Raw genomic sequence first — 17,370 nt, 5'->3', positions numbered from 1 at the left:
CAAGCATTTGCAATGCAATATGACTCGCATTCGCGAGAGTTTAAGCTACTGGCATTGTAAATGACAATGCCTTTTACTTATCTGTTTTGATAATAAACACATAAATAAAAGGCATTGTCATTTATAATGCCAATAGCTCAAACTCTTGTAAATGTGAGACCTATTTCATTTCAAAGAAGTGGCACCATAGTCCCCGATTGCTTGGAAAGTGAAAGTATGCATGGCACGCTGAATGTTGCAGGAAAGCATGTCGGGCCTGCAGTATGAGAAACTCATTAAAGAAAATAGTGCTTACAGACTAAATAACACATACCGTGTGACAACCAAAGTAAAAGGGCGAGTCCTCATGGGAGGTTACAAATGAAGGCAAGGAGATACTAAGGAGGGACTAACAAGCCTATTAACAAATCAGAAGCCAGCCTTTACGAAGGACAATGACACTAGCCAATGACAAATATGGGCAGAGAGTGGGCGGGGCTTCAAGTCAATACTCTAATACAGCATGTCTTGCAGAGCAGCGCATGCGCTGCCCAGGCTCGACCTAAAAACAAGAGAGCTACCACCGCCTATCCACAGAGACAACTAGTTTCTAGGAGGGAGATGGAAGATTCAGATGCGCAAGGTCCAATACCCAAGATTTTCAATGGCACCCACACATAAAGGCCATCATTTTGACTAGCACACAAGCATGACGTTATAAGGACTACAACATTCATCTATCCAAGTAGACATGTGAAAAGTCACACTAATGAAACCGGTCTTGACTATACAGTGAAATAGAATAAAATAAGGAATTTTAGAGAAGTTTAGAGTTTTAAGTGCTTGATCTTTCCAAGACGAAGCATGCCCAAGAGTATTGTATGAGAGGAAGTGATAATTTTGATTTCTAATCTCTCTAGATTGAAATTACCCTTCATCAGTGTGACACCCAGCTGATCCTCTCCCTCACCAAGGACCCCCACACCGCCAAAACCAACCTCCACGAAGGAATGAAAGTCGTCGCCGAGTGGATGAAGATCAGCCGACTGAAGCTGAACTCGGACAAGACGGAAGTCCTCATCCTCGGATCCTCCCCCTCGGCCTGGGACGACTCCTGGTGGCTGACCGCACTGGGAACGGCTCCAACACCCACCGACCACACACGCAACCTAGGGGTCATCCTCGACTCCACCCTCTCAATGACAAAGCAGGTCAACGCCGTCTCTTCCTCCTGCTTTAACACCCTCCGCATGCTCCGCAAGATCTACAAGTGGATCCCCACCGAAACAAGACGAACGGTCACCCAGGCCCTCGTGAGCAGCAGGTTGGACTACGGAAAAACACCCTCTACGCAGGAGCCTAGGCCAAACTCCTGAAAAGACTTCAACGCATTCAGAACGCCTCTGCATGCCTGATCCTCGACATCCCTCGCCGCAGCCACATCACACCCCACCTGAGAGACCTGCATTGGCACCCTGTCAACAAGAGGATTACCTTCAAGCTCCTCACCCACGCACACAAGGCACTCCACAACACTGGACCAGCGTACCTCAACAGACGACTCAGCTTCTACACCCCCACCCGCCAGCTTCGCTCTGCCGACCTCGCCCTCGCCACAGTCCCCCGCATCCCAAGAGTGACCTCCGGCGGCAGATCGTTCTCCCACCTCGCTGCCAAGACCTGGAATACCCTCCCCATCCACCTACGGCAGACCCAAGACCTGCTGACCTTCAGAAGACTCCTCAAGACCTGGCTATTCGAGCAGTAGCAGCATTCCCACCCCCACTCCCTCACCCCCCAGCGCCTTGAGACCCTCACGGGTAAGTAGTGCACTTTACAAATGCTGTGATTGATTGACAGAGGACCAGCACCTGCAGCATTAATCTGAAACCATTTTGGTAAATTAAATGTTTGACTTGCCTGAGTAAGTGAAATTGATAATGGCCAGTATTTTAAATTATGTCACTAAGTGGTAGAAATGAGAGTGAGGGGTATACATATATCTCCTGACAATATGCATGTGGGTCTGGAGTAGGGGTGCCCATCCAACTTGTAATGAATCTTTGTTGCAGGGGCATCCAAGTGAAGGAAGGGTAATTTGTTTTTCTCTGCAACAAGCTTAAGAAGCTGGCGCCAGATGAAGCACCACTAGTTAGGTTTTCACATTTGAGAGGTCATTTTAGTTGATTACTATCCTGTAGAGCGGTGTCTATTAAATCAAAAGAAGTAAATAGATGACTTAGGTGATCTATTTAGTTCAAGCTGTAACAAGCTGGGTAGCAGATACTTTGAAAGCCAAAGGTTGTAGCATGTACCGTTAAGTAAGTGGATCATATTTAGTGTCAGCAAGATTACAGATCAAGGAGGATTGAGAAATTAGCACATCTCCATCCCCTCATTTATTTAGTTTGCCTTTGTGTTACATGAAGGTAACCAACTGTGAGAAGGAGATCCAAGGAGAGAAACAATGATTGGGAGAACCAGGCTTCCCTAACAAATAAAAGGTCTAGAAAAAGTAAGATGGCCAATTTAGATGGTATGTACTTAGGCATTGTGGGTATTTATTAACATGAGGTTTAAGGCCAAAGCAAAGAGAGAAAGCATTAGAATTCTGGGGAGGTTACAGTGTGCGCTAATTTGGAAAATGTTCTGAAGTTGTTGTCTCTGCAAACTTATAAATCAGCCAATTACAGCAGGTAAGAGTATGAGTGCAGTACTGTCCTGCCAATGGATGTCACTGGCTCCAGTACGATTTAGATGTAATTGTTATATAAAATATTTATGAACCTTACATACACATCACAGACATAATAAATAAATAAATCCATATTTGTAAAGCGTGAACATATCACCCGTTAAGGTTTCAAGGCGCTGGGGGCCATTGGGGAGATTAAGTGACCTACTACTCAGAATCACATGGCGCTTAGCTGAACTGCCGCCAGGGATCGAACCGTGAGTCTTGAGCTCCAAAGTCAGGTGCTCGGACGCTGCGCCACACCTCTCCCTCTCTCTACTATTACTATGATTTTATTCAAACAGTTTCTGGCTCACAAAGGGAAGGAGAGTTGAAGACAAAAGGCAAAATATCAAATAAGCAGAAATGAAGAGGAGAGCAAATGCTTATTTTAAAAGCAGAAGGCACTTGTTGTCTTTTATCCACTTACCAGTGTGTCGCTGTTGTAGTTCTGCATATAAACACGGCCATTTCGGGATAAGATTAGAAAGCACTTCTCTGCACATGCGATTTGCGTAACTCCAAGATTGGCAAGCGCTTCACATTGAATAGGGCCATTCACATTGGCATAATATTTCCAGCCTAACAAGCCCCAACCTATGACTTCCTGTAATGATCCCTGCAAGTTTAAACAAAAAAGAAAGTTTCAATTGAAAGTAGATTAATCACAATTTCATTTTCATCCTGTGACTCTTTATAAGGATGGGCAAACTATAGACTAAAGCTATTTGGAAAACATTTAACTTTGAAGTTCAAAGGCACATTGATATCTAGAAGGCCCTCATTCCCATGCAGATCACAAAAAATGTAAAATTCATGATAGGTCATGGCAAAGAATATGACCACGCAGATAAGGAGCCAATTTGATCGGCACATATAAGAGGCGACTGTTTTCAATCCTGTAATTATATGGTTCAAAGGATGAGAGATCTTGCCAAATCAGGTCCCCAAGCCATCACTATTCACCCACTTTAATGAGCAGTGCTAGCTATTAATTTATTCAATCTGAATTGCTTCCAAAACACAAGATCAATGCACTTATTAACCATAACAGACAATTGTTCTTTTTATAGCTAGACTGCAACAACGCTCAGGTGCACCTCAAAGACGCGTAGTATAGGTTAGCAGTGCATATTAGAAAATTGCATGAAGCACACTATTATCATTGATACAGCATTATTTTAAGGGTACTGCATTGATCCTTTAGTATAAATTGATTAAAGCATCACATTCTACATTTTAATCATTAGTGAGGACAATTTTGCTACAGTAAGTCACAAACCCACATACCTATGCTTCTAGACTAATTCTCCAGCAATGTATATTTATACATCACAAAAGACGCTGATATTGGGAAAATCAGAGGATATAGTTAATCTTGATTCCAACTATGGTATTTGGTTGGCTGTCAAGGTACCTGAATTCCCAAAACTCCCAGGTGTTCAGAGAGCACTGGCTCCATACCACTATCGCAAGTGCTTCTAGGAGCTTCATGCTCGATTAGGCGCCCAATCACATTCAAAGGCCGCAGTGTGTCCACCCTGGGGGCTAATGTGACAGCGAATAATATCTCAGGTTTCAATATCAAAGCTGGGCTCTTACACTGATGTATATATTAATGCATTCTGTGTCCCTCTGCTGAATAGTATGTGACGTTACAAACTTGGCCTGTTCACTTACTTTTCATCAACATAATTGAAGCACTTGGACATGCAAAAGAAAAATAAACAGGAACCCACAAGGGATTCTTATACAAGCACTCCTGACCTATTTAGCAAGGGTGCTACAATTTCATAAAGATAGATATTCTGACTTTATTCAATAGTAAACAGGCACATTTAGCACAAGTGGTGGATACAAAGAATACCTCCATGTTGTTAAGCGTCATTGTGGCCTCAATGCTTAATGCTGTGCTTACATTAAAAAGTTCAGAGTGGTCTGGGAGTATTCTGCAGTTACCAGACCAGCAGCTTGCTGTAGAGCGTACTAAATTCAAAAAGACTGAGAGAATGATGGTTTGCTCAGCAGTGCACATCGAAAGGGGATGGGGTATTCTCAGCCGTAGAAGAGAACAGAACATACAGAAAGGCGGGGGCACAATAGCAAGCAGCAGGTTATGAGGTGGGAGTAATGTCATAGGGAAATCAGGTGCTACACCCTTTTGTTGGAATGGTGGTAAGCTACCGAGCAGCAGGAAACTGCAGGAAGGCCAGCAAAATCTGGAGATCTAGGGGGGCAGCAGTTACTAAGAAGCAAAAGTGCTTCCGCAAGAAAGCAGTGGTTCACCCAGAGGCTCTTAAGCTCCTAACTGTACCTGGCAAACAGAGCCTCAAGCAACAGGGATCTCACTCGTGTCAATGTGGAGAGGGGCAGCAAAGCACTTCTTGGGGCATGCGGGGTAGCAGTTTTGCCACAACAGTCTTTAGCACATGCATTGTCCTCAAGCAACTTATCTTCCTGCAGCTCTCACAGTAGTTGGGCTTCAGAGCGTTTTCAAACTGGCAAGCTAGTAAGGCGGTCTCTACCTCCATCACCTCGGGAGCAAGCAACAGGTGGCATGCCTTCCTTAATTCTCAATCTGGTACCCACTTCGAAAGGAGAAACTTCATATTGCCCCAGCTCCAATCATTCACTGGTGTACAGAGCTTCACTAAAGTAAAAATGTGAACTTGCTTGCCTAACAGGGCCAGACTATATGGTGAATTAGAAGCAGCTGGTGCTGAACCAACCAGCCACAAGCAAATGGAGCAGCAATTGCACTTATGGTGAAAACAATGAATTCCAACTGCATCTTCCCTCTGGCAGAGACCACTTCTAAGGTGATAAACATTACATAAAGCTCACAATGTTTCAGGATCAAGCGCCCTACAATACTAGAAGGAAATGTGCATTTCTTAAAGATAAGGGGTTGTTGCTCAGCTTCAGCTCCCTTTACCATGGTATGATTTATAAGCAGGCAGTGCAATCTTTTTTGAGAGGATAACAGAGGCAAAGGCTGCAGTCATTTTCAAGATGTTGCATCTTGCAGGAAACTAGCTCAGTCTAGTTGAAGTCAAAACAACGATTTTCTCTCTGCTCCAATGATAGCTTACCGATGTGACTCCGGTACATAACAAACTAGTTTACAGTAACCTGTGCAGGAATGAAGAAAGAGAAGAGATATGCAAGAAAAACTGGGACACAGCCACGGAGAGCCCGCCACTATCTAGTGTGGAAACCCAAGAAAAGAGGGCTTCAATTCATGTGTGGATGTCAGGTTCATATGTGGGTATTCACAGCCTGGGATGGCCCAACATCCGTCCCATGTAATAATACACACACCACAAACGTACCACTCATGCTCCAAAAGAAAGATCTACAGTCATGACATACTGTATCAAATTACAAAGAAGGGCCAGTAGCCAGCATTGCCCAAAATTGGATGCTGGTAAAAATGCCACGACTATCAATTAGCTGCTCCACACGTCCATCATACTGTTACATGCCCTGAACAATGGGACGAATGTTACCCATGTTAAAACAAGAATCCCTCTGTGTGCATTCCTATCTCCAACAGAGTTGACTACTTTGTTGGAGAGCATATAAGTAACAAAATCATATGAAGCACCCTTCAAGAAACTCACAGCATGAGTCTCCTCAACAGGAAAACATACCAGGGTCACCAGAATCGATACAATTAGAACAAGGGAGGCATACAGTACTGTGCAAAGGACCTCTGATGTAACATGCCTTCCATCCATCCCCATAACCAATATACCAGAATTTACTCATGTCCAGGAGAATTGAAATTGAGCCAACTGATTAATATGGAAAGGTTTTCTCCAGACCGAAAGGAATTATTATCCAAACTGCTTTAAAGAGAGTAGGTTGTCAGCTCAACTTGGTATTTGCTACACAAGAGGCAAAGACAAACACAATAGGTCACATCAGCCACTTTAAACCAGTAATCCTCTGCCACTGGCATGTAGGGAACAAGAGATCAGAAATAGAAGTTTGATCTGGTCTCAAAAAGCTTTATCAGATGTTGACAAAAAAAAATATAGAATGGAAAGTCAACTGTATAAAAATACAAATTTTTTGATTTGCACTACAGTCATTAAAAAAATTGCCTTTTTCTGATGTCCCATGTCAACCATATATATTTTGGCTGTGCATTTGTTTTGTATTTTTTTTTAATACATCAGTTTATTGTTTTTGCATTTACTAAACAACATTAAATATACAACCAAGGCTCTACTTTAAGGCAATATCAGTGGTAATACGATGATGAATGTAATCCACGTCGCGACCACCCTTCCCCCCGATCATAACCAAATATAAGTAGAAAGAACAAAGCTTAAGACTCAGCCGTCGTCATCCATAGAACCTGCAAGCCTGGGCCCCAAATCCTTTAAAGTTTAAAGGTGCACACTCACCACCTATATTTCCTTTCAGCTCTGCAGCAAAAGTCCATCCAAGTGGTGGCAAGATGGGGTTTATGGGGTCGCCCAACATCTGGGTACCAGGTAACCAATTCCAGCAAGCAATCTCTGGTATCTAGTGTTAGCCCAGACTTCCATAATCACTAAGAGGGCCAGCTTGTGTTCCAGGGTTTCAGAGATGTGTGTGAGATGTGTGATAAATGTATGTATTGTAGTCCAGTAAAGAGCGATGAAAGGGTAGTCCCATATAACATTGCAGAATGACCCATCTGGGTCCCCGCAACGCTGGCAGCGTATGGATGCCGCCCGGCCCATCTTCCACAGCCTATCTGGGCTACAGTATGTGCAGTGAAAATAGCAGAGCTGTAGGAGTTTAAAGTTGGAAGGATAGTCACCAACCACCATGAAGCCAGTTTCACTTCACACCAGTTGTCGTCATTGTCTAGCTCCCCCATGTTGTTTACCCAGGTGTCTTGTAATTTCCTGAGGTGATCAGGCACATTAAGGAGGAGGGACGTGTATAGGCGGGAGATGCCCTTCTGACTGAGCAGACCCTTGGTCAACTTCGCCTCCAAGAGATTGTAATCCTGGACCTCACTCAGAATCCCTAGAATCCCCATTTGCCTCCAGAGCATGTCTTACGTGAAAGTACCTAAAAAACAGATGTCTGAACCCCCAAGCTCAGCCTGCAGTTGCTTGAAAGAAACTATGTGGTCAGTATCCCAGAGATCGCCCAGTATAGAGATGCTGACCAAGTCATTCCTCAAATCCCACCAACTAGGTCCCTTGTGTTAACCACATCCCATCCCACAGCGGAGTTTGAGCAGTGGATCTCCCAAGCCATTTAATATGAGACCTTGCTTCACTAAACAGCAGTGGGAACCATGACAAAATGGGGGAAGAGAGACCAGCACCTTATATAGGGCCACCCGATTGTTTTTTAATTAAGCTTTATTGAGTTGTCACCAAGATAAATTATTTATTTATTTGGGTTTTATATAGCGCTACCTAAACCCAAGGGTATCGGAGCGCTTAGGTTGTGAGAATACGCAGAGGTATAAGACCGGATTCAAATGAGTCAAAAGGTAAAAACAAGGGGGCGTGGCTTGCGACCACCGAAGATGGCCGCGCACTAACGGAGCTGCGCTAGCAGCCAGCTTGTAAACACCCGACATCATCCTGACCGCAAGCGGGTCCCAGTGGCATCGGAAGCCGTCGGGACCCGCTGTGGTTTCAAAGCGGCCCTTGGGGGCTCCACGGCGCTGGTCTGTCACGGCCCGGCCGACCACGCGCCGCGTCATGATGGCGCCCTCCAGTTAGAGCTCCGGCAGTAGCGGGCTGTGCAGGAGGCGTCCCCCGGGCCTCCCGCGGGGCGTACAGCGGAGGACACCGGGAGACGCGTGGTCCTGGTGTAGAGTTGTTTGGTGGCGCCCGGCCGACCTCGGAGTTGCGGGACAGCTCCCCTCCCCTGCTTAATGTGCATCTTCTATGCAAGACGGCGGTAGAGGGAGCCAGCATACCAGACACCAGTGGCTTCCCCCCGTGGCAGCTGGGGAGCCTAACCCTGAAGGCTACATAGGGGCGAGATCCCTGGGGAGTCTGCACTTGAGGGCTGTGAGCGCAGAACGGACGGCGAGCGGTGGCTGGAGTGGTGGACCTGGCGGCTTCCCCGAGTCCCCTGGATTCGGGGCATGGACTGAGGACAGTGGCCCGGGCGAGATAGAGCACGCCGGGTCGGACCCAGCAGTGAGAGGGCCGCGGAGGCCCCCGACCGGGCACCTTCCAGAACAGGGGCACGAGACAACAGGTGCGAGGCGGCTGGGGAGACGGCGAGGGCCCCCTGCGGTCTCGGATGGGTCCGAGTGGGCCTGCGGTGGTAGAATTTCCCGGAGCGCGCAGCCACTGACAGATTTGGGCCCCATTCTCGGGCATTTGAGAGGGGTTTGGTTGACACCCACGACCGCGCACCGGAGCGGCCGGCCGTTCCAGTATGGGCCGCACGAGACCGCCTGGGCAATGCCAGTCTAATCATATTGATAAATACATGGTGGCCGTGGGCAGGGAGCATGGAACCCCAGGTGGCAGTTCTCAAAGGGAACCAGTAGACGGCGAACCAGACCCGTTGCTCAGGGACATCATGGGCGCGATCAGAGACCTGCGGGGAACCTTGGAACCCAAGCTGGATTCCGTGACGGAGGAGGTAAACCTCCTGCGGGCCGACTTTTGTAAGATGTCTGAAAAGGTTACGGCGGCGGAAACCGGGATAGGCAGTCTTCAATCCAAAACGAAGAGACTGGAAGACCAAGTGGCCGCTTTAACGAGAAATCAGTCCGTCATTCAGGCCCGGCTGGAGGACCAGGAAGGTTGAGCACGGCGGAACAACATCCGCATAGTGGGGGTTCCAGAAGGAATGGAGGGGCAATCCACGGACTGGTTCGTTGAGGACTTAATCCTTAATCACCTGAAACCGAAACGAGACTCCAATTTTTTCTCCGTTGAACGGGCCCATCGAGCACTTGGAGGCAAGCCTAAACCAGGGGCCCTGCCACGCACAATCATCGCCCGGATCCTGAACTATAGGGACCGAGATGCCATTCTGCAGGCGTCAAGGGTGGCTGGGGATCTTCAGCTGGATAACGCCACCATCCGTTTCTTCCCCGACTTCACGCTCCACGTTCAGCGCCTCCGCCGGTCCTTTGAAGGTGTGAAGAGAGCTCTCCGGGAGCAAGGTGTAAAGTATATGATGCTCTTTCCTGCTCGTCTCAAGATCTTAGATGGCAGCAAGTCCTATTTTTTCGAGTCGCCTGAAGAGGCCAGTGACTGGCTGGAGGGATGGCGGTCGGTGAGCAGGAGTGGGAGCCGGCGCGGACCTGGACTGACCTCGCCGAGACGTGAGGCGATGACAAAGGACACCCACGGTATAGAGAACAGCGACAGTGCCCCTAGTGGGCCAATATAATGGGGACAGGGCAGTATATCAAGGTCCTGGGGCCTGCGATGTGGTAGGTCGTACTTCCTTGCCCAACTGGGAAATGCCTGGCGCACTGGACAAGCTGGTTGGGATAAGCACTTACCTCGGCCGGCTGGGGCGGGGGGGGGCCTGGGGGGTTGACCGGGGGCTACTAGTTAATGGTTATCATGCAGGGTGTAACGTCCATCATTTATGTATAGCCTTCTTTGCTGGCTGCAAGCCCATGTTTCCTTTTCAGGTTTGATATGGGGCAGAAGGGACGGCAGGCGCTCTGCATGTTCATAGGGTGGGAGGTTGGGTACCCACCACGCAGGGAGGCAGGGAGGGGGGAGTTACTGAGGGGGGGGGAGTTCTTGTTTCAGGGGTGAGTTATGCTCAAGACCATCACAGTTCTTTCATAGGCCGAATTGGCCCAGAGGGGTCACAGGGGGACATTGGCGATCAAATCAGTGGTAGACCAGATGTCGATGATGAGTAATCAGACACGTATTACAGTTTGGACGTGGAACGTTAATGGGTTGGGAAACAAAATAAAGCGGACGTTAGTGCTCCAATATCTGAAACGACACTCGCCGGATGTCGTCCTGCTTCAGGAGACGCACCTGCGAGGCAATAGATGCAGGACCCTCGACAGGTTTGGGTATAAAATGGTGGCCCACTCGGGGTTCATGTCGGGGTCCAGAGGTGTTGGCAACTTAGTCCGCAACGCCCTGCCCCTAATAATATCGGGCACCTGGGTAGACGACTTGGGGTGTTTGGTCGCAGTGGCAGGCAGGTGGGAGGGACGAACCATAGTACTGGGATCCTGCTACGTCCCGCCTGGTTTTCACTCCTCAACATACACACGACTGGGTTCTTTCCTGACAGGCCTCCCATGGGGTACCCTCCTGCTGGGTGGGGACACCAACGCCGTAATGGATGCTAACTTGGACTGATCGAGCGAGGGGCGGGGTCCAGGGGGAGAGTATTGGTTGAGGGACTTCATCTCTTTGTTGGGGCTCAGTGACATATGGCATACGCATCACCCCACACAACGACAATACACATTCTTTTCGGCTAGACATGGGTCCTTCTCCCGGTTGGACCACTTTTTCACGAATACCGCCCAGCTGGGCGACTTTGCGGAGCCCCGCATCCTAGCCCGTGGAATTTCCAACCATTCACCGGTGGGGGTGACGATTAAAGGGCCACTGATGAACAGGGCCTCCTTTCCGAGGGTACACCCGTGGCGCATCCGAGATGATACTATCAGTGCTCGGCTCCGCGAGGGCTCCCGGCTGTATTTTGAGGAAAATAAGGGTTCGGTGGAGTCTCTGGGAGGCCTTCAAAACCGTTCTAAGGAGACAGGCCCAGGCTCTGATAGGGGCAAAAAAGAAGAAGAGTCCCTGCAGGCCACCCGGCTGGAGGGGGAGATTGAGGAGATGGAGAGGGAGACCGGTGCATCGCCTGCGCTGGATGCCAGTCACCAGTTGGCTCTCAAACAGAAGGAGCTCCGAGCCCTAGCGGAGGGTGAGGCGTGAGCCTACTCTATCGCAACCCAGCATAGAATCTACGATGTGGGGGATAAGGCTCTCAAGCGGTTGGCGTGGCTCGAGCGAAGACATAGGGAGCGCTCATGGGTAGCCGAGGTGAGCAACACTGCGGGCTCACTGGTCTCCAAGAGTGCAGAGATAGCGGAGGCCTTTGCATCCTATTACGAAGGGGTATACACCCCGGTTTGCACCCGCACTGAACAGGAGTGCACGGAATTCTTACAGGACTTTGCGCTCCCCACTTTGTCGACTGAACAAATAGACCGACTGGAGGCAGACTTCACAGTGGAAGAAATAGGAAAGGCCCTCAATTCCCTCCAGTCTGGGAAGGCGCAGGGATCCAATGGCCTCCCGATGGAGCTTTTCAAGTGACAGTCCAATATTATCACGGACCCGCTCCTCCGGATGTACCTAGAGGCGCGAGAGGTGGGCAGGCTTCCCCCTGACCAAAGAGGCCACGATTGTCGTGATCCACAAAGCAGGCAAATCAGCCAATTTTTGCTCGTCCTACCGCCCGATCTCACTCATAAATGTAGAACCTAAGGTATTGGCTAAGGCCCTGGCAGATAGGCTGCTATCGGTTCTGCCGGATTTGGTGCACGTGGACAAGTCCGGTTTCATGCCCCGTAGGAGCACCCGACACAACTTACGTCGCCTCTTTGGAGTGCTATATATGACAGAGGAGGTGGGGGCCAGCCAAACAGCATTGATGGCGCTGGACGCCTCAATGGCTTTTGATAGCATTGAATGGCCCTATCTGTTTATGGTGCTCCGCAGACTGGGATTCGGTCCCGTATTCCGTAGTTGGGTTCGGCTCTTGTACGAACAACCAATGGCGAGGGTGAGAGTGAACGGGGCGGTGTCTAGAGCCTTTTCACTATGAAGGGGCACCAGGCAGGGGTGTCCTCTATCCCCCTCCTTTTCACATTAGCCTTGGAACCGCTGGCACACTGGATTAGGAGGGATAGGTCGTTCTGGGGCCTGGCATTGAGTGATGAGTGGGAGGAGCGTATTTCTCTATACGCAGATGACATTGTGTTATACATGGCCAGGCCCTACCACTCGATCGCACAGGCGCTACACCTCTTTGAATTGTTCGGTAGCTATTCGGGCTACACGATCAATTGGGGAAAGTCAGTGATTTTCCAGCTCTCAGGCCCTCCACCGAGAGTCCCGACCCGGTTTCCCGCTTCCATCGCCGTGAACGGATTCAAATATCTGGGACTCTACATTACACGGGACAGGGCGGCGTTCTTTGCCAGGAACATGGAACCCCAACTATCGCGTCTTAAAACTGACATGCACCACTGGAGGTCGCTGCCTCTCTCCCTGATGGGTCGGGCGGCAATGTTTAAAATGCTCGCATTGCCGCGCTTGCTCTACATCCTGCAAAACACGCCATACCCGATACCAGCAGGGGTGTTTAAGAAGATAGCGCAGGATCTACGGGTCCTGCTCTGGGATGGTGGCAGTCCCAGGATATCGTTGCCCAATCTGACGAGCGGGGTCTTTGTTGTGGGGCTGGCCCTTCCGGACGTCAGGCTCTATTACTGGGCCTCCCAGTTACAGGTGGTAAACGACTGGGTCTACTCGGATCGGTCAGAACCGGCCTACGGAGTGGACCGATGGGTAATGCCGAACGGTAATTGCGAGCCCTGTTGTATGCCCGTAAACAGGGTAGGGATTGGCCGTCACACACCAGAGTGGTGATTCAATGTTGGAGGGAGGCCAATAAATATTTGGGGTGGTCAGACTCCCTGACGGGAAGAACCCCTCTATGGCACGGGGACCAGCTGTTGGATGTGACTCGTTTGACAGGGTTTCGGGGCTGGAAACTCATTGGAATCGAATACCTGGGGGACGTCTGGAAGGGAGACGCTCCGCGGTCTTTTTCCTACCTTAAAAAGAGTATGACCTACATGACTCCCAACATTACCACTACCTACGCCTTACCCACGCCCTGCGGACTCACATAAGGTGCGGCACGACCATCCCAGAGTACTCCCCTCTGGAGGATAGGCTGCTCCTGGACCTGATAGCAACAAAACCCACCTCCACAATATACCGCAAACTCATCAATAACATGACGGACCCCCTGGTGACATTGCGGGAGAGATGGGTGGGGGACATAGGTGAACTGGATGACGAAGACTGGCAGGACGCACAACAGAGCCCAAGGGAGATTGCAATCCGTTGTAGGTTCCGGTTAGTACAGCTTAAGATTCTACACCGAGTATATTACCCCTGCACCCATCTGTATGCCTGGGGGAGGAGCAGATCGGCCCTTTGTGTACGGGGATGTGGGAAGGAGGGCACCTTCTATCACATCCTATGGGAGTGCCCGCAGATAGTCCCGTTTTGGACCAAGGTAGTTGACGTAATGACGGCAGTGGTGGGCTCAGTGGTCATGCTGGAGCCCCGATGGCTGCTATTAATGATTAGGAGCGACTCGGACTGGACTAGATACAAGGAGATTTGGCTGGCTCTGGCGGTGGGGGTGGCGAAGAGGAATATCACGAGGGACTGGGGCTCGCGGACCCCGCCCCAATGGGTACGGGACATAGACTGGTGCCAAAGGGCTGAAGAAACTATCTATAAAAGCAGAGGTTGCACCAAAAAATGGCGTAAGGTATGGGGGCCATGGCGGAAATACAGGCAGACTGGGGGAGGACTAGGACCCTAACAGCTATTCTTATTTGTCTCATTTGTGTCCTTGAAGGTCGGTCATTGTTCAGAGGATGGGTAATTCACCGCATGTATCGTGCTAAATGTCCTGTATTGTTTGATGGTCTGAGCAAAGTTAATAAAAAGAATACAAAAATTAAAAAAAGTTAAAAACAATACACCATGAAGTAGACAAGTCACAAAGGTATATAACAAGACTAAGGGGTAGCTCTTCCTGGATCTGCGCAGACCAGCACGTAAAGAAAAGAACTGACGTCAGCGTGTCTGGCTGGCACCTATATTGGCACAGCGAACGTCACTTCTGGCAACGATGATGCCACACAGCCGAACGACGCCATCTACCGGTGTGCAGGGGTACTGCTCACAAAAAAAGATTCCATACCCGGTCTGATGCCCGAGGATAACTCTAGGGTAAGGAATCTGCAGCTATAAATCCAAATCAGATGTATGGACATACTAAGCTAACTGTGATCCACTCCAGACAATCCATATTTGGTAATAATAGAATATTGATCACAAAAATACATTATTAAGTAGATGAATATGCATGCCCCAAAAAAGGTCTATGGCAGGGACATTATGGTTGCAAGGAAAAATCTAACAAACGTTGACATTTTAAAGTTATGGTGAGCCGAGAAACCATTGCTTGCCCTAAGTGCACAGCTCATAACTTCAACAAGCATTGGCATAGCCAATAGGTCTCGCTTTTGGGACCTTCTAAGTATTTAGTTATGCAGCACAATATCCTTGGTGCAACCACATCAACTGTTGCATAAGGCTAAACAATTATAAGGTCCCAAAGGCGAGACCTATTGGCTATGCCAATGCTTGGTGTGGGTGTGTGTGTGTGTGTGTGTGTGTGTGTGTGTGTGTGTGTGTGTGTGTGTGTGTGTGTGTGTGTGTGTGTGTGTGTGTGTGGGTGTGTGTGTGGGTGTGTGGGTGTGTGTGTGGGTGTGTGTGTGGGTGTGTGTGGGTGTGTGTGTGTGTGTGTGGGTGTGTGTGTGTGTGTGTGTGGGTGTGTGTGTGTGTGGGTGTGTGTGTGTGCACGTGTGTGTGTGTGTGCGTGTGCATGTGTGTGTGCATGTGTGTGTGCGCATGTGTGTGTGTGTGGGGGGGTGTGGATGGGGGGTGTGAGGGTGTGTGTGTGAGGGTGTGTGTGTGAGGGTGTGTGTGTGAGGGTGTGTGTGTGAGGGTGTGTGTGTGAGGGTGTGTGTGTGAGGGTGTGTGTGTGTGTGGGTGGGTGGGGTGGGTGGGGGTGGGTGGGGTGGGTGTGGTTGTGTGTGTGTGGTTGTGAGTGTGTGGGAGCGGTTGTGTGTGGGAGCGGTTGTGTGTGGGAGCGGTTGTGTGTGGGAGCGGTTGTGTGTGGGAGCGGTTGTGTGTGGGAGCGGTTGTGTGTGGGAGCGGTTGTGTGTGTGTGGGGTTGTGTGTGTGGTTGTGGGTGTGTGTGTGGTTGTGTGTGTGGTTGTGTGTGTGGTTGTGTGTGTGGTTCAAAATAATGGAATACAAACATCAAGTTTGTGGAAAGAGAAAGCACATTGAAAGTCAAATGGGCAACGAGAACATCAAAGGGGTGCCGCGAAAGTGATCACGGGCAAAAGTGAAAGTGTTCGCGGGCGCTTAATAAGCATGAGAGGTTTGCCAGCCTCTGCTCCTAAGCGCGCGCCCACGCACATGCACTGTAGCTCTAGGCTGCCCATGGTAGTATTTTTTGAGCCCTCACAAAAAGTCTCGCCAGACCAGCGCATGCGCTGGGTTAGGCGAGACCTAAAAACAATGTCACGTGATGCGGCTGTGGGGGTTAGCACACCAAGTGCTAAGTTTGGAAAAAAGCCACATGCTGCGTACAAAAAGTACCGAACAAAGTAAATGGACAAGTACTGTGACTCAGGGCGTAAGGAATGATTGGCTCATCCATAGTTTATGCTTCACTGAAAGAAGCCAAGAAGATACAATTAGTAAATGAAAGATTCAAGTTCCTTCTCACAGATAAGTGTCGGAAACTGGGTTTTTGTTGCAGTAGCCCCCCTCCCCCGACCTTTTGCCTGGTATTTGAGGCAACTTTGACTGAAGTGACCTGGGTTCCTGCTAACCAGGTCCCCAGTGCCAGTGTTCTTCCCCAAAACAAGACAACGGGTCACTTGATTCCCAAGTGCCCAGGCCTTTAGCACCTATGTAAGTCCCTAGTAAGTGGTACCTCTGGTACTTAGGGCATCAGTACTAACGATGGTCCCTAAGAGCTGCAGCATATCTTATGCCACTCTAAGGGACCAGGCACCAAACTAAGACTGCCAACGCAGACTGCCTGACAAGGTGCTCCAAAAAGTGAAAACACAACATGACACACACCTGTGTGCCATGTCCCCTAGCACTGCATGAAACATTTGTAAGTCACCCCTACAGCCGTAAGGCAGGGTGCATTAAATTACACGTGAGGGCATATCTGCATGAGAAGATATGCCCCTGTGCTGGCCAGTTCAATTACCGACAGTACATACCTTAATATGGCTTCCCTGTTTTCTTGTACTGAGCACTGGTCAAAACGAGTTTCCCTGCTACATATTGGCTTCACTGAAACAAATGGTGTTTGGTATCAAAAAACCACATATTAATAAACCCATCACTGATTCCAGTACCCAAAGGGTTCCTTTGAGGTACCCTCTGACAAGCCCTTTAGTGTGCTGGCTGACAGCTCCAGTCCAGCCTACCACCACAGATGAGTTTCTGACTCACAGGGGTGAGAGTCCACACTCTCAGAAGGTTATCACCTCCTACTCCAGGAAAGCTGGTAAATCAGCATATTAAGGCAGGTTTCTTCGAAGGCTTCTGCCGCCATTGATAGGCGGCCCAAGGCTTCGCCAGACAGGGGAAATGCCAACCCCTGCCCTAGGTCCATCTGGCACCAGGGCAGGCAGAAATATTAGCTATGCAGGAGGCATGTTGCAAGGACAGGCTGGCCACACCTCTAGGTTGATCAGCTTGAAGTGAACACAAAATTAGGAATTCCACCATCTTGTGTGTGGTGGAATTAAGCATTATGGGACAGGGTGA

General features: G+C 49.3%; 1 protein-coding gene across 1 annotated transcript in view; it reads right to left on the bottom strand.

Annotated features, from left to right (window-relative positions):
• LOC146805589 (E3 ubiquitin-protein ligase HERC2-like) overlaps positions 1-17,370 on the bottom strand; it is a 1,563,844-nt gene that overhangs the window by 1,382,920 nt on the left and 163,554 nt on the right. The window contains 1 exon segment of the mRNA XM_085622871.1: positions 3,144-3,332. Coding sequence (XP_085478997.1) covers positions 3,144-3,332 — 189 coding nt within the window.

The sequence above is a fragment of the Triturus cristatus genome, chromosome 8 (genome assembly GCF_964204655.1).
Source record: "Triturus cristatus chromosome 8, aTriCri1.1, whole genome shotgun sequence".
NCBI classification, from domain to species: domain Eukaryota; kingdom Metazoa; phylum Chordata; class Amphibia; order Caudata; family Salamandridae; genus Triturus; species Triturus cristatus.
Note: the sequence above shows the minus strand (reverse complement) of the source record. Positions and strands in the feature narration are given on the sequence as shown.